Source organism: Anthonomus grandis, chromosome 22, assembly GCF_022605725.1.
Source record: "Anthonomus grandis grandis chromosome 22, icAntGran1.3, whole genome shotgun sequence".
NCBI classification, from domain to species: domain Eukaryota; kingdom Metazoa; phylum Arthropoda; class Insecta; order Coleoptera; family Curculionidae; genus Anthonomus; species Anthonomus grandis.
Genome location: NC_065567.1, coordinates 10,053,334 through 10,081,180, shown reverse-complemented (window position 1 = coordinate 10,081,180; position 27,847 = coordinate 10,053,334). Strand labels below are relative to the sequence as shown.

The following is a 27,847-nucleotide window of genomic DNA, read 5'->3' as shown; positions in this document are numbered from 1 at the left end:
TTAGTATCAACTGACTTTTTAGACTTTAGTTCCCTAATGCTCTTCTTCGCCATATCCTCAGAAGAAAAATTTTGTCGTAGGTTCATGCCGAGGCTAAGATTCGATGTCAGAACATTGCCACGACATAAAAAGTATCTAACACATCGCGTTGTGAGGGTACTCCTTGAATAATCGTAATTTATCATTCATTTTTTGAGTGTTAAGAAGAAATAAGAAAATTTCAACTGGTTACCACGGACTCGTTTATGTTTAAACGTATACCCTCTAATATAATCATAACAAATGGCAATAGGATAAGCGTACATGCATAACACATTAACACTAGACATCAAAAGTTAAAAACCTTTTAACATGACAATTTTAAACAAAACCTAATGAAAATTCAAATCTACAAAATATAAATGACTTGCGATATCACCGCGTAGTATCAATAACTAAAATTTCGTAAACAGATAAGACGTGAACGAGCGGATCTGTTCATTCGTTGCTTTACTTAAAGCTTATGCCATTTTTATTGTGCTATTTTTGAACATGTTTTTTGTGAAGGGATTAGGTAATTTTAAGCATCTAAATGTGGCCGTTGTAAGTATAATTTTTAGTAATTATTTTCTGAAAAAAAATACAAATAAATTTTTGTATTTTGTAGAAAGATATGCTATCGAAAAATGGCCTCGTCCGAACACTAGTCACTTCCTCTATATTGGCGAAAAAGGTATCTTTTAATCTATCAGACATCGGGGAAGGTATCAGAGAAGTAGTAGTGAAAGATTGGTTCGTGAAACCTGGAGATAAGGTATCCCAGTTTGATAACATTTGTGAAGTGCAAAGTGATAAGGCTTCAGTTACAATAACAAGTCGATATGACGGGGTTATCACAAAATTGTATTACCAGGTGGATGATGTAGCCCTCGTTGGGCAACCGCTTATAGATTTGGAGACTGATGAAAATTGTAAGTACTGGCCATATGAATATTTTAATGATAGGTACTCTGTTGTACTATGATTAAAAATTAGATCAATTACTATATTTGTATATTACATTTTAAAATACTGTAAAAAATACTAATAATAGCTTATGTATTTTTCCTCCAAAACCGGAGATGCTAGAGCTGGTTACAAAAATCTTTGTTTAAAAGTTTATTTGTCCTGCTTCCCGACACAAACTATCCTTTTTATCTAATTTAACTCTGCGTGTAACTTTCTGTGTATTTTTTTTTTAAACTAATAATAATAATAATAATAATAAACATTGTTAGAAAGATTTAAGTCACAAAACTGAAATAATATAAGCCCATACCAAGAGGAAATAGCCCTTGAAAATCACCTTAATAGAATCTGGTAAATCATTTCTCTCTTTAATAAATATCTCAAATCTTGTGAAAGTTTCTGACAGTTTGCCGTCCGCCTCGTCGCCATGTTCGCCTCATCTTCACCTTTATTATTATTATTATTATTATAAATAGTATGTATGTGCCATCTATTGAAGGAGGTAGTTTGCACACAAGCTATTTTAGCTTAGGCCGACTCCTCTTCTCTATTTTTTATACTGTTAACTAGTGGGATTTGTTAGAAATTAACTGTTTTTTTTATGGTATGTTTGTATAAATTCCTATGTAGAGATAGTTTTCTGTTACTTAATTTTTAAAATAAATTAAATTTGAATTTCTACTTATATATTAGAAATATTGGAAGTGAAAATGTACTTAATTTTTTCTTACAAAACCTGTTAAGGCTTATATTTTAACTTACATTCGCAGGTACACATATAAAATGTGCATACATAAATGTTTAACAAAAATCACACGGATTTTTAACTGAAATTTGTACGTTCTACTACGAGGTAATAAATATTAGCGAACATAGTTCTATGGTTGGAACCTTTGGTGTGACACTCAAACAAACACGCTTTTACCACTGACCAAAACTCTTTATTTCACTCTCGATACGTGTCTCTCTAACAATGTTAGCATCTTCGGGAGAAGATTAAAACTAAACTAAAACTATTTACAAGTTGGCTGACATACTAAAGATGTAACTAATCGAGCGGAAAATGCAATGAAGCATGGGTGAACATACATTAAACACTAACTAAACTATACAATTGACTATAAGGGATTGGACCTTTATCCCTATTAAGGATATTTTTTTGATTTTTGATTATTGCTAAGCTTTCGTAGGCATCTAATTTAACAATAGAAAAACTTTAACTTTACTTTACTTAACTCTAACTTTAGTTCTAATCTTCTCCTAAAGATGCTAACATCGTTATCGAAACACGCGTCGAGAGTAAAAATAAATAGTTTTTGCTAGTAGTAAAACTATCAAGTAATTAATGGACATGTACAGATAATAAGTCCAAATGTCCAAAACATAACTAAACATTCTATTTACTATCTAGCGCTATAAAAAAAACCTTAAGCCTGCCATCATTATATCTTCTTAAATCTTCATTTCTTTTTAATGTTTTTAAATTTAAATTAGACATTTACTGCATGGCTGTTTAATAATTTGTTATGACAAGTTACTACAGTTTCTCATAGATTCAATCACGATCATCATCATCAACCTACATGCTTAAGTAAAAATTTGTTACGAAAATTATACCGACGGGTAAATCATTTAATACCAATTACTGTTAAAACTTTCAATACGGCAAGATGCGAGACTTTTGAAAAACAAATAAAAAGGCCTCATCTTGGGGTCATTATTTTATGATCTTTATTTTAAAGGTGCTATGAAATTCTTTAAGATTGCACGATATTGCATCACTCCTTGAATTTTTGTGATAAAAACGACGGCGTCATTATTATGGTAATACACAAGCATACACGACCAAGGCGCTAATATCCATCATTTTAAAAGTTGGCCCTGTCATTTTATTAGCAAAGGAAACGATACCTATTACACTATACAGAGTATCCAGTTTAAAATGCTGTAGATCGGGATTTTCGAAACCGTTAAATATACCTGGTGGAATAAATGAGGAAAAAATTGCGCATTTAAGTGTATCATATCTTTAAGTAATCTGTCATCTACATCTTTGAACTTGGAATAGTAACGGATATACAGGAAAAAATAGAAAAAAGTCGTTTTATGAAATCCTTTATATCTTGTTTGTTATAAAAATTACAATAACGAAATTTTTAGAATGGAGGTAAAAAAAGAGCGAGAAAGTAAAAAATAATCTAGGCCCACTATGTTGAATGAAGCCAAAATCAGTCGAATTTTTGCATTTTCCAATACTTCTTTAGAAATACTCTTCAACCATGTTTAACTTGTTCGGTAAAGATAAATAGTAGGCTTTGATATTTCTAATAATTATTACTTTAAATAATCACTGATCATACAACGTATGAACACTGCCAACGAAAAATTTACCTTTTAGGATTAACGTAGGTAATAACGGTAGGTTCAAATAAGGCACCATTTTCTTGCACGCACAACATACATTGTCTCATTACTGCTTCACAGGATTTTCTAATCATTTCTGGGGTTCTATTATTAGCTTCTATGTGTCTCAGCTCCTCTTCGGTCTCGTATGATCAACAGTATATCACATTTTTGAGGAAACACCTTGTAAAAAAATCAATCGGTGTTATGTCAGGCGATCTCGCAGGCCACCTTACTGCTCCCAGGTTGCCTATCCTCTTGTTTGCAAATTCATTATTTAAAAATTGTGTGATACCTCCATTGTATGGTGGAGCGCGGTCTTGTCGGAACTACAAGTTTTTCAGGGCAGCTACTGGAAGTTCCTTCCGATATGTTAATTTGTAAGAGGTTCAAATTTCTTTCGATATTGATGAAAATTTTGTTATCTCTCTTGGAGTCCCTAGCAGGGCCGTTCTCGATAAGGTTGATATCTATGACCCTTTAAAATAGTTATCGCCGTTGAACGTGCAATACCTGATGCGGCTTCAATTTGACGTAAAGACGTACAAGATGTCTTAACCACGCTTTGTAGTATCAATTTTTCCTTATTTTCGTTTGGAAGTTTGTTTTTCTTGACGTTCACAAAACTCGTTTAATTTAACTTTAATAATTTTAAATATTAATAATGGTTGAAGAGCATTTCTAAAGGGGAATTTGAAAATGCAAAAATTCAGTGTCGCGCCTATAAGAAAACAAAAGCCGACTTCGACATCATTCAACATAGTAGGCCTAGATTATTTTTAACTTTATTTTCAAATTCATGCTGATTTCTTATTCCCACTCTAAAAATTTCGTTGTTGTATCTTTTATAATAAACAAGATATAAACGTTTTTATAAAACGCACTTTTTTTTTCTCTGTATATGCGTTGCTATTCTGGGTTTAAAGAAGTAGATGACAGATTAGTTATAGGCACTTGATTGCGCAATTTTTTCCTCATTCGGTACACCCAGTATAGTAATCTTAAATATCAAACTAAATCCGTCAGGTCCGAATATAGAAAAGATGAAGTTTGTTAACCATTGTAATAACGTTTTGAGTTACATAAGAAAAAAATGATTTTATTGACATGACTATTAAAAATAAGGATGTGCTTAATAATATGTAATGTAAATAAAATGTTTAAGCTGACACTAATGATGCACCTACCCCCCAATCAAATCCACTTAGCGTACAATCGAGTAATAAAACAGAAGAACCTCCAACGGCATTTAACCATGAGAAAGAAAAAGAACCTGCTGAAACTTCAGCGTTAGCAGGTAAGCCTTTGTTAACAGATTCTCTTAATAATCACTGGCCTTTCGGATAAATCGGATAAATAAAAGGAATCTGAAAATATCGCGATAAAAAAATATTCAAAGCTTTATAATCTATATCTTCCTGGCAAAATAGAAAAGAAAAAACTATTTTGTATTGCTGTTTAAATAAAGCTTAAGTTTGATAACGAATACAAATTAAAAATCGTGTTTTTCTTTAAATTTCTGAAATACGTACAAGTATTACACTGTACAATGTACACCTATTTTAATTAAATTTATTATTGGTTTTTACTTAAGCTAAACAAAGATATTACCTTATTTTTTTTAAGCCGGACAAATCATTCTAAAATTAAAAATAAACAGTTTTCTAAAATTTTGATTATGAGATGGTTTAAAAAGAGTTTTTCTAAAAAAGATAACCTCGAAGTTTCAAAACATTTTTGATATTAAAAAATGTATATAACATATCTACACATATAATGTTTCAAAAATCATTGAATTAAACATGTTTTGACTATCATAGCATCAAGAGTATAAAAAGAAGTGCTATCAGATTTATTTTCCTTTACGAATTAACATTATTTTCCGTTATTAAGTGGATACGCGTTAATATGAAATTTTAAGAAATGGTACGTGTCAAAATTATATTATTACTTTCCGAAAATGAACCGAAGAATATGTGTACTGATATATGTATAAGATAATTTCCTGTATATGACTAAATTTTAGATGATACATCTTCAGTTTTTTGCATTCCATCTGTTAGACGTTTTGCTAAAGAGCATAAATTGGACCTGTCAAAAATAAAAGGATCTGGTAAAGGGCAACGTATACTCAAAGAGGATCTCCTTAAATATATAGAAATAAGTTCCACTGAAAAAAATCAAGAAATAAGGACACATTTACAACCTGTATTTTTAAATCAGGATGATATAAAAGTGGAACCTATTAAGGGATTTACTAAAGCGATGGTAAAAACTATGACCGAAGCATTGGTAGGTGTAGCTTATAACAACTTGATTTTTAAAAAGTTATAGGTAAAAACCGTATAACGATAAACTTTGGCGCCAAACTGTCTGGCCATATGTGTTTATATTTTCAGAAAATACCTCACTTTGGATACAGCGATGAAATAAGAGTAACCAAGTTATCAAAACTTCGAAAAGAACTCAAGCAGCTTCCAGATCTAGATGTAAAAATAACATTCTTGCCATTTTTCATCAAAGCAGCGTCAAACGCTCTTAAAAGGTACCCAATAATAAATTCTTCCCTTGACGGAAAATGTGAAAACATCATTTATAAAAAACATCACAACATAGGAATTGCTATGGATACTAATCAGGGACTTGCTGTGCCCGTTATTAAAAATGTGGCAGAGCTCACCATCATAGATATTGCCCAAGAAATTACTAGACTTATAGCTTCTGGACGAAGTGGTAATTTTGCGCCAAGTGATTTAAGCGGAGCTACTTTTTCAATATCTAACATAGGAATTGTAAGTAATCATTTTTATATCGTTAATTGTCAATAAATGGTAATTATTTGAAACAAAAATACTTTTAAACTATAATTACTGAATGAAATAATAAGTGTTGACTACGTGTAATACAATAAAAGATGTTGGTATAATCTTTGATGAATTATGTAACTTAAATATTTATTTGATAAATACAATATAAGGAATACAAGGATTTGAAAGGTTCAAGCATTGAAAAAAAATATATTTCATCGTTTGTTAGATGCAAGTTCAACAACTGCATATAGTTATTTCGCATACCATTTATAAGACATAAATTGATACTTTAGAATCTATTTTCGGTGAATAGCTTGTTTCATATTTACCTTTTAAGGAAGATCATGTAGGTTAATACATTTAACACTGACTGCCTTTTATGTAACTTTATTTGTAACTTTTTTCTTAATATTATTTCCTGTAAGTCGGTGAATGTCCAAAAAGAGCTAGTTATTTATTAAAACAAATATGTATGAATGTAGTGACGATATGAAATAATGACATTTTAATAATATTGACCACAATGTTTCTCATATTGATATAGTATTTCATTATAAAATATATATTTGTATTTTTGAGTAATGTGCATCTAGTCCTTAAATTCACTTATAAAGTTATATATTTCTCAAAATATTTTATTACCATTAAATAGTCTTCTAAGTTCTTTTAAATATTTTGCAAATGTGTTATTGATATATCAGTATATATAAATGAAAAAAAAAATGGTTGACAAACGTTTAAGGAAAAATATTGATTTTTTTTAATTCAACGTAACTATAAACATAAGTCAATTCAAAGTTATTAATAAATATATGAACCAGATAGTCTATATCTGTATTAATTATGGTTAGATATTCCTATTCTGATATTTAAGGCTAATTTTAAGAAAAGGCTTTATTTATAGATAGGCGGAACCTACACCAAACCAGTAATTCTACCTCCACAAGTAGCAATTGTTGCGATAGGGAAAACTCATGTAAGTAAGATAAGAAATTTTAATAAATATTTTTTAACGGTAAATCAGATACTATTAAAAAAATAGAGGTTTCTATGCAAAAAAGTGAAGTTGACCTTCATTTGACCTTGAAGACGTCTACTCAAAGTCAAACCAATGACGTCATTTAACGGAAACCTGGAAACCAGTCAAACTTCACATGAAACATTTTTTGGATACATGTTTAGTTTTCGAGATATTGCGATGTCTCAAGTTAAATGGACCACCCTGTATAGGCGATGTAGGATGATACTTCTCGGGAAACTCTATATCGATACGTTATTGTATATACATATTTATGATTTGAGCAACAATAATACCATCTTGCACCCAAACGAAAAAGCATTTATCACAAGATAATATTAACGTTAATGATTACTCGCTTGTTTTAACGCCAAACATGGACTCAAATTTATATTTATGTAAAAAAAACATTTATATAGGTTGCATGTCAGAAAGTAAACAATGGAGTGCAATGCGTTATAAAATGTACCAATAATATATTTGAGCATATCGTATTACAAAAAATAATGAAATGTGCAAAAAATTGTATTTGTAATACAAGATGGTCTAATTAACTTGACACGAAGCAAAATATCTGAAAAGAGTGCGTTTTAGCCAAATTTTTGATAATACTTATATTTCGTATTATGGAAGAACTTGCAAGTTCCTGTTTTTGACATCACATGGAGGTGTGTGCGTTTTTGCATCATCAGCATTGCGATCTTACCACTTTTTGAGTTTTCTTACCAGATTAACAATTGGCTAAAAATTAGTCATCATTGATGATTCTAATGTTAAGTATATTTGAATCAAACTCAACCTAGAGGGTTGTTAATCTCTGCTTTATCGTGTTATTACAAGTGCTACAAGTAGTTTAAATTGTCTCAACCATACAAGGTGTTATTTATAATTATACAATTCGGTGCAAATATTTTAAGAGCGTATTTTTGGAGTCAAAATAAAACTTTTTTTTCCTATGAACATGTATCGTAAAATGTCCCCCTCAGAGCTACAGCCCAGCCCGCGCAAATTGCTTGAAGCAAATCGATTATTTGGTACCGTAACTACAGTTATGCGTCAAATTTTCTGAAAATTTGCATGTCCGTTTTTGGGTGCTCTTTTCATTTTTCGTCCCAAAAATAGTGTAAATCCAATTTTAGGGGTTGATTCTGAGGAGCTTACTCTTCTGATAACCCCTATCTTATATCTCCGATAAAAAAATGAAAAAATGTGGCAACACCATCTCTTGCATTTTTTTGATATAATTAAGCATTTTCAAGAAAATCGCTAATAAACGAAAAGGGAGCATTATTAAACCCGATTAAACTATCAAATTACAAAAAAAAATGAAAAAGTTGACAAAGAAGTGAGGCCATGACTGCTTTAATATTTGTCAAATCAAATTAATTTTATCAAAGAAATACAAAAAACGATAATTTTAGATTTTTTTATGGCTAATTAGATGGTGTTCTAGATTTTCAATTTTTTTATTGGAAACATAAGATATGGGCCATCATAACTTTCATCATAACCACCTTTCCTAAAATTAGGCTTACATCAATTTTGGGACGGAAAATGTCAACAGGACCCAGAAAAATGGGGAAATGCAAATTTTCAAAAAATTGGATATATAGCTGTAGTCAGTGTTCAAAATAATCGATTATCTTCAAGCAATTTGCGCGGGCTGTAGCTCTGAGGGGTGCATTTTAGGATACATGTTAATAAAAAAAAAGTCTTATTTTAACTCCAACAATACGCTGTTAAAATATTTGCACCGAATTTTGTAACACCCTGTAGTACATATTCACATATCTAGTTCGGGAAATAGGGATTAAGAAGGCTACCTGCACCCCTTTGGGCCCACAAGAGGTTTTTCGGAAGTACCTGAGGTTTGTCCCCTAAGATCGTTCATTGGATCTACTCATCTATTCTCAAACATCTTAGCATCAATCTATCGTCAAGCTGAAAATAGGCTACATGTCTTTTCTGACTGATCATGCAAGAATTTGGTCACAGGCCATACAGAAATCTCCTCTCCTGTTAATGGAAAGCTACCATATGGCACCTGTGATAGCAAGTTATAAGCGTTTCAGGACCCATATGGCAGGCAGAGAGCAGTGGTAGGTTTCCAATAAAGGGTGTGTTAAAATATTTTAGAATGCTGATACCGCAACTCAGACTCTACTTACTCGGAGAGCAGAGCTGTCATGAACACTGAAAAGCTGGGCAATAAACCTGTACTTGGAGTGTATAATAATCTAGAGAAATGGGTAAAAAAGCATAGAGAAATGTGTAGCTGCCGCTTCAATGAAATCTGTTTGATAGAGAGGCTTCCCGGAGACATACGGAAGCATCTGGCATGAGACAGGCTAAGGTTCATACAGAGGCCCTCTGCCTGTCTCATCAAACAACTACTGGGCCTAAAAAGAGATTCGAAATCCGGCTAGTGGGCTTTTTAACTAGACATTGGCACTTAAGACACCATAATATCTCCACACCATAATATATATTTTAAATATCTGGGCAATACTTATAGTTTGCCCAGCGACATAAAGTCTAGCTTAGATTGCGAAGCGCCTTATTGGCTTCTGGTAGCTTTCGGTCGAGCGTGACGTGTCCATCAGGAAACCTATGTACGCAACAGCGCTCTGGCTGCCGACTGTACACATTCATTGATTCATGGTGGATAATTGTTTTATTATTCATTCGGAAAATGTTGATATTTTTTTTGAGTCGCTTGTTGATGTTTACTCCAGGTGTTTTCAATTGAAATCGGTGAATATACCGCTAGGCGCTCTGCAGCAACCAAGTGATTTTTTGCATCTGTGAGAGAAATGGTGAACTTAATGTCAACTAATAATGTCCGCGCTTATCGTTATAAAAACCGACTTAAAATTAAGGCAAAGAAAATAGAATAAAGGCCAATACAAATGTTATTAATCAGGCGAGAATTCCTGCCCGGGCTAGGTGGAAGGCAATCAAAGCCTTTGATAATAACGTCTGGTAAGCAAGGGTAGGTGAGATAAATGGATAAGGTTTATATCAATGTGCCTATAAGCCTGAAGCAGTCTCTCCTTTTACCACCAGGAGACCCTTAAATTATCTAACTGGCAAGTGCGATCCTGGCTCTGCTTTCAATGAGGTAACTTTTTGCGTTGTTTCAATTATCGAAAGATATGTAGGGCTTTATACTTAAGAATCAGATGTAGAATTATTTTGAACTTAATTCGTTATTTTATGCGAATCAACCAGATTTTAGGAAGGATAATTTTTCATCACGACCGTCGGTATTACGTATACGAGGAAGTTTTAAAGGCATAATTGGGATCTGCATTTCATTGAAAAAGAATAGACCAGCAATCTGGTTCTCTAAAAAACTATGTTTATGAATTGGGTTTAAGTGAATCAAAGACCCAAATCATGGTTTTTTCTTCATGATGCTGATATTTATCAACAGTCCTTCGATGTGTTTTCGATTTAACTTTTTGGGTGTTACTCCCGAAAAAAGCTTTGTCACAGCAATATCATGTGAAGGAACTATATTCAAAACTATCCAAATGTATTCTCCGTAACTTGTGTAGCTCCGTATCTACGTGTACACTCAGGACAACCTATTTTGGATAGTTCCACTCCTTAATAACATATAACTTATAAAACTAGGGCCGTTGATGACTGACATGTGTGGTTTATGAGCGAAAACCATTCGAGGTTTATGACACATTCCGGCATTCACCAACATTTTAGTAGAGATGGCATCATATCGGGGATCCTTCCGTTCATGCCGAAGGGTGTCCTACTGCAGAGTTAACTTTTTTAAAGCCCTGCCAACCCGCGTTAACTTGCCATGATTTTATTCAAGAAATTCTTCAATGGTAATTTTAATATCGTTTTATAAATTAGATGTTAAACTGTTTTATTGTATTTTCAATTGGTAATGTTCGATCCATTTTTAAAATATGTAAGTGTTAAAGTGTAACTTTGATATTTTTTGTACTATAATAGGATAATTTGAAATGTTTAATTGACTTAGTTTTAAATTTTTTTTACCATTAAATGAATTGGAACGAAATGGTGAAAAAATGTTTTGGTATTGCAAGGTTATAAAAGAGTAACTTTGTTTTTTATAGGAATGGACATTTTATTGCAGGGGAAAAAACAAGCATGTAGCTTTCATTCAAAATAGGTTCTCTTGCTACTCAAATTCAGAAGAGAAAAAATGAAGTAACACCCTGTTTTGATATTCAAAATTAATGGATAAATTAAGCAGTAAAACTTAAAAAAGTTAAATAATCTGTTTATTTTCAACACTAGCTACTATTGTTTTCTTTTATTCTTAGAAGAAATTACTTTTAAGTTTCTCAGTCATTTTATATATAATTATATTTAAAAAAAAAGTTGACCTTATCGCGGTCAGAGTTAATTTTCAACGTTTCTTCTCCCCTCTGTTCATAATCGGATTAATGAACATTAAAAACATTCTGTTGTAGGTGGTGCCACGATTCGATGATGCAGGCAATATTATTAGAGAAGAAATAATTAACATTAGCGGATCAGCGGATCATAGGATTATCGACGGGGTGACAATGGCAAACTTTATTACTACACTAAGAAAACAGCTGGAAAATCCTAATTTACTGTTTTTGAATTTATAACGACCCTAAAATTCAGTTTAATATAATACTCATCTTTCTTCCTGTTTTAAATTTTTGATCAAACGTTTCAGCCGACCCCGGTAGCACCGTGGGCAAAGCGTTCACGATGCGATCGAGTGGTCTCAGGTTCGAATCCTGGCATGGGCATGGCTGTTTGTGTTTGTCATACAAAAAAATCAATATAAATACTAATCTGTGCGGTAGTTGGAAACGACTCGAGTCCACTCGTGGTTTGGAGCCCACGTTGAATTGTAGGTCCATAAGAAGCAAGCAAGATCAAACGTTCAGCCTCGAGTAGAAACTCATTAAATAAATAAAACTGTTTATAAATTACTCCATAATACCACTACTTTCAATTTATTATATTTTTATTTTGCAGTGAGGTAAGCAAAATTCGGAAAATTAAAATAGTAATTGTCTCGACAAAACCTATCTTGGAATCCAATTTGTATGCGTTTAGGCTGTTAGCATAGAACCCCCACAATGGGTTTTATGTATGTTTCTACTAAAATTGTAATTCGCAAATTTAGAGACTTTTATCAAAATTCACGAAATCTCGCAATACCCAAAGCCATATTTGGATAAAACAAAACAGAGAAAAGTAAATATAATGTAAATATATTTTCATTTTAAATAACATACATTAAGAACAATAAACCGTTACCAGTGTTAACAGGTTTCGTCAACCGGGTTTAAAATTTGTTAGTCCTATTACTAAATAATAAATAATATTCGGGCAAATAACCCTTATAGTTAATAAACACAGTAAATTAAATTATTAAAATCTCTTATTGTGATTAAATTGGTCATGAAAGACAATCTAATAAAAAAAATAGTTTCAGTTTATAATAAAAGATCTGTCCATATTAATCATAATAGCGTGAAACAACTCTCAACTTTTTAACCGGATAGTTGTACAAAATTGAAAAAATGTGAAGATTAATCACAGAAAATATTATTTTTTTGTAACTAAATTATGCAATTCTTTTAGCCGAGTCATTTATGTTCACTTGTGATGAGGCACTTGAGTAATAAATACGTTTTTATCAATTTTAATATTGCTTCTGCGAAAGTTTATATGTCACGTATGGATTCTGCAATATCCTTGGAGTGGTTTCCATTACCCTAAGGAGAAGGTCGTCTAAATAATCTTCCAGATCTTTTAATTTTTTTTTGTGTTTTTCCAAATCATTCTGAGTTTCGGACAAAGCCATAATCAAATCCTAAAAAGAAAAGGATAATTTCTTAATAACAGGCACTAATATTTTGACCATATATTCCTTATAAATAAGTAGTAAGAATATCGAATTATTTCGACGATTATCGAATTATTACCAAAGATGGTGTGTGCTTGAGAGAACGACTTCTGATTCTAAAATCAATTGTTTAATATTTACATCTTACCTCGGAAGCTTAATATTCAAAACAATTCTTACTGTGCATATTATTTTAAATTCAAAAGCGCTGGGATACCAAATAACTTTTATAACAAAAATAATCTTTGATCACCCACCTCTCTAGTTTTTCCTTCAAACTTTTGCAACATCTCGCTGGAGATATTACAAGTAGGCTTCTCAGGCATGACTTCCCTTTCTCCTCCTATAATAACGCGTTCATGTGAATTACTTGCGCCTTTCTCGTACAATTTCTCACTTTTCTCTTTATCTAAAATGAAGCGATGACATGCAACAACTACCTCGGTGTTAAAGCAATAAGTGAATCAAGGTGATTAAGAAAGTTCTAGCAATATTAACCTTTGCAAATAATTTTTTTTTAACTTAGATTATTGAAAAACAGTAAAACTGAGAGGTACATTAACGCAGTCCAAATTACTGCGAAACAAACTTAGAAACAATAACAAAATGAAATATTATATTTGTAAGAGCAAATGTTTTTAGTAATCACTGTAAAAAGTGCTAGTTAAGAAGAAAAAAGTGGTGACGTAGGCAGCGTAAAATATAAAATAAATGTTAATGCATACAAGTGCAAATTTGCATTTAAAGTTCATTCCAAGGGTACAGAAAAGCAGGCTTCTTCTCTGAAATTACGTACAGTAAATAGTTTAATTTTTTATGTTTTTCATATTGTGTAAAAAGTTCACCGTCGATTTTAAAAGTTCAATGAAAAGATACTTTCTCGTTATTGAAAATTTTGTAAATTGATCAAAAACTGTCGTAATTTTAATAAGTTGGAGCGTGGTTTTAGTTACAGTATAAACATATTATAGCAATTAAAATTTGACAAAACCCAATTCTCTTTAAAATACATTTATGTAAAATAGACAATGCCTCTTCTCCCTTGTGTTATGCTCTAATATGTTTTGCAGGGACTGATAAAACAAAGAACTGTTAGGCAAGTTTTAAGTTAGAAGATCATGTATAGAGCTATAATGTTAACGAATAATAAACGAAATTGTGTATCTCAAAAATAGCAATTTTAAAAAGCTTTATTTTTAATTTAAATATATAATTGTAATTTAATTTTTGATGAAAAGGAAATATTCCACGAATGTAGATAATGGTAAGCATACAATTTCTTAAAAACACTTATTTTTACCAAAAAATACAAGATATTGTTTAAGTTTTTACCTTTTCTAAAATTATTTTTCAGCTTTGAAAACATGCCGTCTTTTTCTTTTGTGATTTCTGGAGTGCTCTTAATGCTGATATTATCATCGTTTTTCGACAAGTTATCAAAAGATTCAGACTCTTCGACAATTTGTGATGCTAACTTTGAAGAATCCCAAGATCTCCTGTTTAAAGAATCACTTGAACCTGGCTTCAATACAGCTACAAAAAAGTCTTATTTTAATATCATGTTTAGGTTTGGGAGAAAGGTATTGGTTGTTATAAGGTAGGAAGCTGATTATAGAGGCAACCAAAGTGAATTTCCCAGTATAAATCCATTTTAATTTGTACCCCAACCACATAAATACTCACGTTTTTGCCTGGTATTACCAAATAGTTTACTTTCCCACTCGTCTTGTTGCAGTTTTGGTTCGGACCTTGGTGGTTTTATGGGAGGAGTTTGACTCTTTACAGTGGTCTGTGTGGAAGGAATATTGGTCAGAGTATTTTCTTGTAAAAATGGTTTGGAAGCAGTGGGTGATGTGACTGTTACTATAGGTACATTTGTTGGGGCTGTTATGCTCAATGAACTTGCAGAGCTTTTGTGAGATAAATCGTCAAACTGAAATTTAAAAATGTGATTACATAGGACGATGTTCTATATTCTTCAATAAATTCAAGAAAAATTGAGTCATCTTTGCATCGGCCTATTCTCAACTATTTAGACAAAATGTGAATTTATTTATCATATTCAGTGTCGGATAAAATTAAAGGAACTTTTAAAATATTTGCATAACTTGTTTATATTGAATTCCCTACAAAATGCTTTATAAAAAAAAGGTTTGTTTGCCAGGCAAGAATGTTGTTTGTTTACCGTGCAGTTTTTCTTGTGCTTCAAAGTCGAGATAAAAAAAGGATCATAAAAACAACTGCGGTAAAATTAGAACAACTTAAAAACAAACTGGTTTTAGTGTTGTATGAGAAAATCGGCAGTTGTGAGGTTTTTATGTAAAATATGCCACGTGGTGCGCATTATTCGCTGCACCTAAAATTTTAAAAAATATTGATGCCTATTTATCTGGGAAAAAGCAAGTATGGATATCAACTACATTTGCAGTTTGGAAAGACGTATCGGTAAAATTATTAAAAATTACTTATCCGAGGTAGGGTTACGACCCTACTTCGACACGAAGGTGGTCGATTACGAAAAACTTGGACAGGCGCATTAAACGTCTTAGTATAAATGATCCAGTAATGTCTTCGACTCAGATTTTAGACGCATTTGGTGACGTAAACGTGTCTTCTAGGACTGTTCAACGTCGTTTAGAGGATTTCTTATTACCAGCGAGAAATCCAACCAAAAAAACCTTCTTATTAAAGAAAAATAGGGACGCAAGAATGTTATTTGCTAGGTTTCATCAAAACTGGCACACCCACGATTAAAAAAAGGTACGCTTTTCTGATGAATCTAAATTTCTTACATTTTCAAGTGACAAAAGACAATTTGTAAGACGTCCTGCAAGAAAAATCTTTATCTTAGTTATTCTAATAATATTGTATTAGAAATTAAATGAAAATATTATTATATTTTACCTGTGTTTCAATTAAACTTCATTTACCAATTAATTTAAAACTATAAACCATAACATGCTACTTAAGCTTAATGATTTAAAAGGTTGCTCTAATTTTGTCCGATATTGTAATAAGGTCTTTTCTTTCTTAAGTATCGTCAAATTTGAGATTCTGAAAACATAAATTTCTTTTTACTCAATCATTGGAGTTCAAGACTGGTGTAAAGGTACTGTTCTAAATTGTAGTATTTTTTTATAAACAAACAGAATATTCACTATATTGAAAAGAAATATAACCTCTTACATAATTTTTTCTATAGTGATCCAATTTTTGAATAGGAAGCCGTTAAGGCGAGTGAAAACTTGAATGTATTATACTTAGTGTAAACACTGATATTATGTATAATAACATAAAATAAATTCAGTAAAATCTAGTTCGCCAACGGATGAATGACTTATTTTTTTTAAACAAAATTGACTTCTTTAGTGTTCCAAATGAGTTTGATTTACTCAATTCTTAAACAAAACTAGTTTTTTTAATGTAATTTTATAATAAACATATAATTTCAATGTGCCTCTATTAAGAATAAACATACTAAAATATATAAAAATGCAATTATCAAAATTGAAGATAATTATATATAACTTTAAAATATTAGTACTTTGCCTAAATTTTAAGTATTACTTAAACTCATTTACTTACAGTAAATTCATCCTCGTCACTCACAACGCCAGGATCAGCATCATCAAGGGTCTGCTTACTCCTAAACTGTCTATTCAAAGTTTGACTTCTAATATTTAAGCTGCTGACGCTGCCAAATGATGATCCATCGTCAGTTTCATCCTTTTTCTTTCCTTTAAGATGCATCTTTGATCCAATCGATTTCGCAAATTTCTTTAAGCCTTTACGCTTGTCAGCACTTCCTAGACTTAGTAAGCTACCTCCCACAGATTGAGCTACATGGGACAATGAGTTTCTGTGCTTCTCTTTTTTACTCAAGTTTGTTAAGCTACCGGATTTTACATTGAACGCGATTTTTACTTCTAATTGTCCCCTATCCTTTTGTTTACCACCTAAATAGTTTTCAAGTAAATCATTTTCTGAATAAGCAGTCTAAACTGTAACCTACTATTAAACAAAATCTTTTTAATAGTAGGTTACAGTTCCTGCTTGCTACTATAAGAGACAGGTTAATAAATGCTCAATATAAGGTTCAAGACTTACCAGCTTTAGCTTGTAACGTAAATAGTTTATTTTTGGGTCGTTCATAAATATCTAATTGATTTAATGGAATGGTTACCCTGCCTAGAAATTCATCTACCCCAAGAAAATTGTGATGTAAGACAGTTAAGATTATCTCTGCCGTATTCCCTTGATCTGGAATTGGCCTAAAAGGTAAAGGTATATTCAAATTCAAAAAGTAGCTTTATTATCACAATCAATACATTAGTGTTGGGAGAATGGAATGGTTTTAGAATACAAAGAAACGAAAAATAATTTAATAATGCAATAGAATCAGCATAGAGCGATTCCTTCCTAGAGCGAACCTTCAACCTGTAAACCATGCTCAAAACATATTTGCAGATACCATCATTATATCCAGATTCACGGAAGATGAAGTATTACAAGCTCTTAAAACGATTAAACCAAAAGCAACTGTTGGACCCGACAAAATTCCTGCTTTCCTTCTCTATGATTGTGCCATAGCTTTTGTTAAACCATTAACTTTCCTTTTTAATTTAGCGTTAAAACAAGAAAGCTTTCCTGATCTTTGGAAAATATCTAAAATTATCCCTGTACACAAAAAGAGTGACAAAAATCTTATAGAAAACTATCGACTATAACAATAATTAATAACTTTTCTAAATGTTTTGAACGTGTTCTGCATATTGCTTTATATCCATCAATGAAACATCTGATTGACAGTAGACAACACGGTTTTATGAAGGGCAGGTCTACCACAACAAATCTAGTTTCTCTTACTGAATTTATAACTGAATCAATAAATAACAACTCTCAAGTCGACGACATATATACCGACTTTTCTAAGGCCTTTTACCGACTCGACCATGGCATTCTCGTTAACAACTTCGATCGAATTTATGGATTTTCTTCCGGCCTAACGAATCTTTTTAGATCCTACTTGAGTGACCGCCCCCAGTACGTAGAGTGCTATGGTCGAAGCTCTGCAAAGATTGTTGCCCCTTCTGGAGTCCCACAGGGCTCAATTTTGGGACCGCTTTTTTTCAACTCATTTATTAATAAAATATCTGATGAACTTTATGTAAATAGTCTATTGTACGCGGACGATAATAAAGTTTTTTATAGAATTAACAGCATTTTGGACTGTATTTTACTTCAAAGTGACTTAAATAAACTTAATGCATGGCGTAAAAATAATAACCTGCCTCTAAATGCTGCTAAATGTAATGTTGTTTCTTTCAGTTTAAAGAAAAAAATAATTATTTATGACTATACCATAGACAATGTCACAGTCCCTAGATCAACAGTTTTGAATGACTTAGGTGTAACATTTGATAGCTCTCTATCTTTTCAGCCACATATTACAGATATTGTCAAATGTAGCTACAGAATGCTAGGTTTTGTAATATGTAACTCTCATAATTTTAATAATATCCTCAGCCTAAAAATCTTATTTTTCTCATATGTCAGATCCATACTTGAGTATGCTTCTCAAGTTTGGTCCCCCTATTACCAAAACCATATAAATGAGATTGAGGGTATACAGAGAAAATTTCTAAAATTTCTTTGCTATAAATGCGATGGAGTGTACCCAGAAATCAGTTTTCCACATGCACGGTTACTGGAAAGATTTTTCTTTCATTCTTTAGAAGATAGAAGAAAATCTGCTGATTTGCAGTTTCTATATAAATTAGTGAACAACTTAATCGACTTGCCAGAATTATTACAAGAACTGAAGTTTCACATACCTCGCATATCAGCCAGAAACTCACAAACATTTTACCTACCTAGACCAAGGACTAACATTAACAAATTTTCTTCACTACGCAGAGCCTGTAACACATATAATTCTGTTCAGGGTCAATGTGACTTATTTAACTGTAGCATAGCAGATATCAAAAAAGTACACTATTCTTAGTAAAAATTTGTTTTTTTTTTTTAACTTTTTTCATTGTTTTTCTTTTTAAGCATTTCCTTATTGTTATTGATTGTAAATGTATTTTTTCCCATTCAGTAATTGGATGTATTTCTGTTGAATGGCGTAAATAAAATTAAAAATCTGACCCCTATTATCCAAAAAACTATTTCAAAAAATTTGGAGAAATTACATAAGATTGATATAGCTCTGCAATTTTGAATGTCGTTCTTCGGTCCCTTTTTGAGTATCGGGGATATTCTTGCAGTCTTCCATTTATCGGGAAATACTGTTAAAGACAAGATAAGATTAAATATGTAGGCAATAGGCCCTGATAAAGCGCGAATACAATCTTTAACGACAAGACTTGGTACTCCATCGGTACCGGAGGTCAACTTACTTTTTAGTTTATTAGAGGCGGTGACAATTTCATCTTCCGAAAAGTTAATAACTTCATGTGCTCATTTATAAAATTCAATGGAGAATCAAGCTTTAAAGCAACAAAATGTAAAAAATATGTTTGAATCCTTTCATAATGCTTTTATAAACCTCAGCTTGGAGACCAGACTGAAGACCCATAGTCCAACACTGATAGTACAATGGAACAGTATACAGATTTAACACATTGTACACTATTAAAATCCTCAATGCAATATGCCATTGTAAACGAGTTACAAAGCTGTTTATATACCTAACTCCCAGGTAAATGAGTGTGATGGTATATTTCAAGTGCATCAGTTCTTAATTTTTTGAGTAATTTAAGGTTTTCTGTAAACCACAGTCAAATTGGCTTATTCTCATTATTTCTTTCTGTTTTAAGAACTGCATGTTTATTTATTATTAAGGTATTTAAGTATTATTAAGTTATTTGTAATAAAATTAACCTTTTTGTTAACCATATTTAAATTGTAAATATCATTCCAGAAAATGACTCGAAATTGAAATAAAATTGAGTAAGATTAATTTCTCTTGAATTTCTATAGATTACTAGAGGATTATGTTGAAACCCATGATGAAAAGATATGTATTGTAAGGAAATGGTCTAAAATGTAAATATCTTTCACCTCAGTATTCATTTCAAAATCGCTATTGAAAGAAATCAAATCAATAAAACTTTTACTTATTTTAGTTTGATCAGAAATATATTGTATAAGATTAAAGATATTTAAAATATTTGTTAAGGCAAGAGCATTGGAACAGTGACAGTTAGACAGTAAATTAGTTTTAATATAACTATCCAAGCACATTATTTTATTGTTGGTGGTATGAAACTGCAACCAAGTATTTTCTTATATACAATTTTGTTATAATTAAGTTTTGGGTGGACTATATACTAATCCCAATAGCAATTGTCAATTTCCTATTTGCAATTATATGGACAATAAACAGTTTATCCTTTAATTGTGTTATAATTAACAATTAGTTGAAAAATGAATATATTATAAACACTTTATATTTATATTCTAAAAATGATAAACAATTTCTGAAATAGAGAGCTCAACTTGCTTAAATAATTTTTTTTCAAATTTGGAAAATGACTAATAAATTTTGACTAATAAGTTGCCTTCAAGCATGTTCAGTATATTTTAATACTATAATAGTTATACTTAAGTTTGATGAGCTTCAAGCTCTCTACCATCAATATAAACATATTTATAATGAAAATAGAACAAAGATATTAAACTTACAATTCACATTCCTCATGCCATTCAACATTGGAGCCTGCTTTTTCTTTAACAGATGTCTGATACTTAATTTTTCCTAGGCCTATAGTTACAAAGCAATCATTGGTGTTGTTCTTTCCCTTTGTAAGTAAACCAACAGCTCTCTGAACTGCAAAAGAACAATATTGTTGGGTCAAGAAACTAAATTTAAAAACAATTCTTACCTGTGACTTGTACATGAGTTGGCACCCACATTTTTTAAGCAACTAGGCTAAATAGAATTATTTATTTGATTGATAAATAGTTACAGGTGTAGAAATGAATATTAAATGGATATCTATGTGATGTGTCACTATTTGGCCCTTAAAATTTAAATATTATTAACAGGTTTATTCGCAGTTATTTACATATTCGTCAAAATATTATTTAAACGTCACCTTAGCAATTTATATTAAGCCCAATGTGATTAATCAGATTAATCCAATGTGTGTATTAATCATGTTTATTTATTTGGAATACTACTTATTCAGTCCAGTTTAACCAACTTTTACTGTTTTCCTTTCTCGAACTTTGACTTTTCGATGGATGAGGAAAATAAAAATAACAAAAGGTGACGGACAGATGGCAGATCTGAGGTGAAAGTCGTTTAAGGTGCTTTTACATAAGGCGATTTGCGATTATCGCCTCGACGGTTTAAATCCCATTTATTGTACTTTGTGTGTGTGTATTTACCGGTTTCGTTTTTAATTGACTAATATATTTCAAAAAAAAAATAATTTTTTAAATGTATTTTCAACTATGACTTAATATTATAGACAAATATACTACAAAATCAATAATATGTTAAATGGAGTTTCTATTGGAAAATTAAATTTGTTATAAAAAACCATAATAAGGCTAAAAGCTTCGTTTTTGCCTAAACGTATTTTTTAAGAAATAATTAGAATTCGTTTTATTGAATTAAATACCCTATAAATTCAACAACAAATGTATTGTCCCTTTAATAACTCCAACAACTATATCAAATGAACAATTATGGTTTCCTATCAGATATCATTTCATGCCACTATGTTCAAATATTGCTTCTGTTACGTTAATTAAGTTTTAGAATTGTGAAAAATTTTAATGATTTAGAATACCGCAGACGTTTTTCTAGATGAAAATTGAGTTCATGTTTTTGAAAATACGCAATCAAAGTAGAATATTTAGATTAAATAACGATGAAGAGCAAAACAGATAAAATAGAGTTAATACAAGAAGAATTCTCAATAATTTTTATAAAAATCTAAATACAAGTTTTCGAAGATCTCCAGGACAATCTTTGAATCGGAAAATCAGTTTAACGCATATTAATTACAATTACAACCTGAAAAACATTTACAACCTGTTACCTTTATATTCAAAAGTGTTTGAAAATGATAAGTGCGATAGAATTTTTAATTTTATGCTTTCTAATAATGTGGTAAGTAAATCACAATATGGTTATTTAAAGAACAAGTCAACTTATACAGCAACCTTTGAATTTGTTGAATATGTCCGCAGATCTTTAGTTAAAGGTGAAACCCTAATGAGTTTATATCTCGATCTAAGCAAGGCTACAAAAATTATGCTTGTATGGAATTCGTGATGTTTTGCACGTTGTTATTGGTTCTAACTTGGATATTTTAACAAATAGTTTCGACCCTTCGATTGTGATTGCCGATCATTCTCTGATTTGGTGCGACCCCAATTTATTTATTGGAAAGCCCAAACCATTTTCTGTATCCTATAGAGATTTTGAAAATTATGACAATAATGATTTCTACCAAAATCTTCCTAGTACTCCATTTGACAACATTATTTATTTACCTTCTATTGATGAAAAGGTGAATATGTTTAACATGCTTATCATTAATTTATTTAATCTGCACGCACCTCTAAAAAATGCACGAATAATAAAAAAAGAGCACCCTGGTTAACGCTGAATGTTAAGTCTCCAGAATAGTTTTGTAAACAAAGACTTTAAGAAAACTTGGAGAAACCTAAAGGTCCATACAGACGCTAATAAAGATATTCCTAAGCTTAAGCACTAAACCTACACAAGTAAGAAGAATACATAATATATATTACTAAAAATAATTTAAAAACAAAACAAACCCAGACATAAAAAGTAAACAAGTACATACATAAAATATAACTACATCTAAATTAAGTATTCTATAAAAATGTATAATAATTTTCTTTGTAAAAAACAAAAAAAATCACTTCTGAATGAATTATATAATATATACTTTTTTCTGTTTCCTAAAGAAAAATTAAACATTTTCAAAAACTAAATAATAATTCTATAACAGAGTATTATCCAAAAAAAACAATATCTACAATACAAAATAAACTCTTTGAAAATGAAAACAACTTGTAGTAGGGCATATATCGCATACATAGTATATATTTGTTGGCCTCTCATAATACTAACAATGTAACTTGGAACAATAATATTGAAAAAAAAACTTAATTGAAAGACAAATAGTCCTATGGTTAGAACCTTTAGTGTGATGCTCAAATTACGAGACAGTTTTACCAGTAACCAAAACTCTTTATTTTTACTCTCGACACGTGTTTCGCTAACGATGTTAGCATCTTCGGGAGAAGATTAAAACTAAGACTCAGTTCTTGAATTACTCAGAAGTACTAATCAAAAAGTAACCTTTTTGATTAGGTGTTTGTTTTGGATATTGCGATTAAATAATAAAATTATGGGATTTCTTATTAAATGAAATTTTAATTTTCCCGCCTTAATTTGGCCACGCCTTTCCACCATTCTGATTGGAACGTCAAACTGTCGCGTTAGTTACAATAGTTTCCGTTGCCAAGCGAGAGGACGTTAGATTGTCAGAAGAATTTCAATCAGTTTGTATGCAACCATCACTTCTCTATATATTTGTGTTTTGTGCTATCGTCGATATGCTCCCAGTGAGAAAGAAAATGAACGTATGTACCACAGAACACAAATATAGAGAAATGCGTGTTGCGTAATGAACAGATAAAAATTCTATTGACAAAGACGGGGAGAGACAACCATCTTGGGTGGCGTGTGGCGGGAAATTTAAGCCTGATCTAATGCGCGATATTTAAATTTGAAGTAATTTGCAGAATTAAAGAAATTAATGCTTTAACTGACGAGTGATAAGAGATATATTTAAATAGAATTTTATTTTAAAGTTAGTAATACGCTTATCAGTTTAGAAATACCCAAATTTTATTAAAATTGTTGATTTTAAATGTTGGAAAAAAATTTATGTTACATCTTTCATCACTTTACTAAATAAAATATTATTAGATTTAAATTTACTTCTCATGATATTGCTTATTTAGAACATTTAAGATATTTAGATATAGATACTTACCAAGAATTATAAATGGGCACGATAGGTATGGGAGCAAATTTTAAATTAAAAAAAAAGACAAAACTAATTGTCTTTTAATTATTTTATTTTAAGATGAAATAAAATAAATTTAACAAACGGTTTTGAAACGCATAAAAATAGTTACAATATTATCAAAATAAATACTGTAAACTGTAAGTATGGTATTAATAAGACCTTTTACGTAATAAATTGAATTGCTGCAGGTATAAAGCATATTTTAACTGAAAATGCTAATAATTTCTGGATTTTCAGAAAAAATTACCTGTTTCCATAAGAGTTTAAAACATTATAAGAAAGATGTAACAAACATACGAAAATAAAAAATTAAACATATATATTTAACAATCTATTATTTTTTTTAGCCATCTATACAATACAACTGGATACAAGGAACTGAACCTATTTCTTGAAATAAATCTGGCTTCCCATTGTAAATAAATTAATTAATAATGGCTAGATATAACACAAATACATATGTACAAGTTAATATGCATGTTTTTTTCTTTTTTATTTTTTTAGTATAAGCAAATAAAAACAAAATACGATTTTTGATTAGTCACAATCGGGTAAAGATGTCACAAGTCAGAGGAGTTGTCTCCAGTAAGTATGGTACATGAAACATAATAAAACGGATTAAGGCAGTAGATTGTCTGTACAATATTATATCCTAATCGGGTTAAAATTAATTATCTTAATAATTATTTCTTCTTAATGATCAAAAATATATAAGTCTTTATTATTAGTAAGTATTAAGTAGTAGGTAAATAATACTTTAAAGGGTTTTATAGTAGTCTATAATTCTACTTTAAGCAAATAACATGATTTTAATTATGGGTCATTAAATAAAATAGGACTGTAAAAAGCATAGCATTTACTATCAAAATGTCTCAGGTAATTTATCTTAGGTATTTTAAGAATATTTAAGCAATAATTAAAATAATTTAAATTCAATTATTTTCAAACAGAATGGACTTTTTCAAAATAATATATTACCTACTAATATCTTAGTATAATTCTCTAAAAAGTTGAAAAACAAAATAATTCTGATCGTGTATCATAAGTAATGAATAAGGATATTCACAATTTTTGTTTTTTTGAAGGCATTTTGGAAAAAAATGAACGTATGTACCACAGAACACAAATATAGTATGTACTATGTTATATTATTTTGACAACATGCATTCAGTTTTTAATGCAATAAGCAAAGGTTGCTCTGCCTTTAAATTATAAATAAAAGAGACTTACAGTTTAACTACTGCTGCACTTTTTACAATTTATTTGCAGTTTAAAACTATATATTTGAACAGTTTTTACTAGCAAGAAAAATGTAACAACATGCGATGTTGCCGATAGTTGACGTTATCGTTGTACAAATCTAACATATTGAAAGACATACTGTAATCAATTATCAAGAATGAATTATCATCTGATTGAGAGGAGCCTGCATATGCTTTCTTTGCAGACAAGACGAAATCAAGATTTGTTTCTCTTTTGCAGCATGTTTTATAATCGGCATTTATGTCTAGTCGAGACAAGCTCGGCAAATTTGTTTTCATAATCCAACCCACATAACTAAGTATGCTTTTAGAATGTTTTTGTTTAGGATCTTTCCCGGTGACCCTGTCCCACTGGTCGTTGTCAATGTGATGCAAGTTTTAGACCTGTGATAACTTGTCTGTGAATTTTATAATTTCGAAATTTTATATTTACACGTTCTTACAATGTTTGTAGTAGGTTAGCTCAAAACAGATAAGTTATTCTATTTTGTAATATTAGGGAATTGGCCCGATGAATAAATAGATAAATAACCAAAAAAACACAGACAATAGGTGAAGTTGTCAATCGCCATTTACAAGTCTGTTGGCATAATATCCTTATCAAATACCAGTAATAACCAATAATACCAAATAACAGACTCAGGAACTTGTTAATACAATGATTAAAAGAGTCTGCACTTCTGTGATTTCCCATTCTCTTCAATCTCATTCGTTATAATTCGCTCGGTTGTTGTTCTTCGGGATAGCAATATTAATTATAGAGTTGTTTTCCTAGAAGCATTATCTATTAGAATAAAGCCAGGTTTATTATTACTTACTTACTGATCTGTAAGTACAGTCCGGTCCCAGTACAATTTCTACTCGTCATTGGCAAGTATCGGCTCCCGGGCCCATTTGAAATATGCTACCTTATCTCTTGGCAAAAGGTTTAGTTTTGCTTCTAGTTCTCGGTGAAGTATAGATAATATCTTTCTTTATATTATAATCGCGCAAATGTCTAACAACCTCCTGTAATACGCTTTATAGACTTCGATGTTTCTCATCTGTACCTACATCTGTCTCTTCACCTGCAACAAATTTCAGATAGTTCCTTGTTCGAATGACTTTATCTTATACCTATAGCCTCTAAAAATCCTTAAGTTTCAGGGAGAAACTATCCCCTGATCAACCAATAGTTCGACGCTGCGACATACTCCTGTCGATTCTAGTTATTCGAAGCAAAACTAGAATGGGCTTAGGACATCTCGCCGAAATATTGCTATGCGAAATAATTTTGCTAGCTTAAAGGCTGCTATCAGTGGGAAGTTGGGGTTTAACCGAGGTTTGCCAAGTGGCCATAAAGGAATCTAAATTACTCTATAAAGGAAATGATGCTGGTACCTAGCCTGAATAGCCTAAGTACATCGACAAGCCATTGTTGTGGCACCGCACCAAAACGTTTTTTTGACACGTTTGTGTAATCAATATCGGCAGCCAAAAAGTTCGTTTTTTTTTTGTTCAAAATGTTCCTTTATTAAGGTTACACTCAATTGGTGGTGTTAGTTGAGCACTTCGGAATTTCCCAATATCTTTTGAAATATATAATAGGTAAAGGCTGTTCTCGTGGTTTGATGTAGGATCATTATGCCTTCAATAGAAATTTTTTATTCATTGAGTATTTAAATGTAGCATTGTCCTGTTTGTTACTAAATTTGTATTTTATTACATAACCTGCAGACTTTTTCTGTTTAAGAATATCAATGTATTGGATAGGGCTATAATTTTATTACTTTTTTCTATATTTATCTGCTTGGTACTCCTTCGATGTATTCCGTTAGCGTTTTTTCTGTAAGGTTCTGTTTTATTGGCCTTCTTTTTTACAGTGGTGTTGGATTTTCAGTTCTGGAATTACTCTGTTTCTTACCTTTGATTTTTCTAATGTTTTGATAATAGCAGCAACCGCACCATAGATCATTAGGTGTAGCTGTCAGAATGTACTCAGGTAAAAGTTAAATATGATTCAACTTATGCTTATGACTCCTCAGAATTGACCATACATTAACCGTGATTGGGAAAAGGGCATGGTAAGCTCCCAGAAACTGGCAGTTAAAATTGGCTTTAGGTTTTTAATTTTATAGGAGACTTTTTCGCTAAAAAGCTATGCTGCGTGAGAAAAAGCAGATTTTTTTTTAATCTCGGAGCCTTTTAAGCATTGCATAATTAAATAATTTAGAAAAGCAAAAGGTAGGCACTATAGCGCAGATAGATCGCCACTCTTTTAGAAAATTGGATACATTTTTGAAGTTTTCAAGCAACAAGGAAAGGTTCCAGTTTGGAAAGAGTAATTTACCAGAAATGTCAAAGGTTTTAAGTAATGACTCCTCAATTGTCATTTCATTCTATATACTATTTTG

The 27,847-nt window shown here is 31.0% G+C and overlaps 2 protein-coding genes across 2 annotated transcripts; one reads left to right on the top strand and one right to left on the bottom strand.

Annotated features, from left to right (window-relative positions):
• Window positions 1-415: 415 nt before the first annotated feature.
• Window positions 416-11,887, top strand: LOC126748783 (lipoamide acyltransferase component of branched-chain alpha-keto acid dehydrogenase complex, mitochondrial). Its single transcript, XM_050458233.1, has 7 exons — window positions 416-582; window positions 647-950; window positions 4,556-4,687; window positions 5,417-5,682; window positions 5,790-6,182; window positions 7,105-7,176; window positions 11,685-11,887. Exons 1-7 carry the CDS (start codon window positions 532-534, stop codon window positions 11,847-11,849), a joined length of 1,383 nt encoding a protein of 460 aa, XP_050314190.1. The 5' UTR covers window positions 416-531; the 3' UTR covers window positions 11,850-11,887.
• Window positions 11,888-12,451: 564 nt separating this feature from the next.
• LOC126748781 (rab11 family-interacting protein 2) lies at window positions 12,452-21,369 on the bottom strand. Its single transcript, XM_050458231.1, has 9 exons — window positions 21,208-21,369; window positions 20,995-21,132; window positions 20,795-20,939; window positions 17,213-17,376; window positions 16,691-17,061; window positions 14,789-15,038; window positions 14,438-14,638; window positions 13,363-13,514; window positions 12,452-13,072 (listed from the first exon to the last, which is right to left on the bottom strand). Exons 2-9 carry the CDS (start codon window positions 21,023-21,025, stop codon window positions 12,902-12,904), a joined length of 1,485 nt encoding a protein of 494 aa, XP_050314188.1. The 5' UTR covers window positions 21,026-21,132; window positions 21,208-21,369; the 3' UTR covers window positions 12,452-12,901.
• Window positions 21,370-27,847: the final 6,478 nt, after the last annotated feature.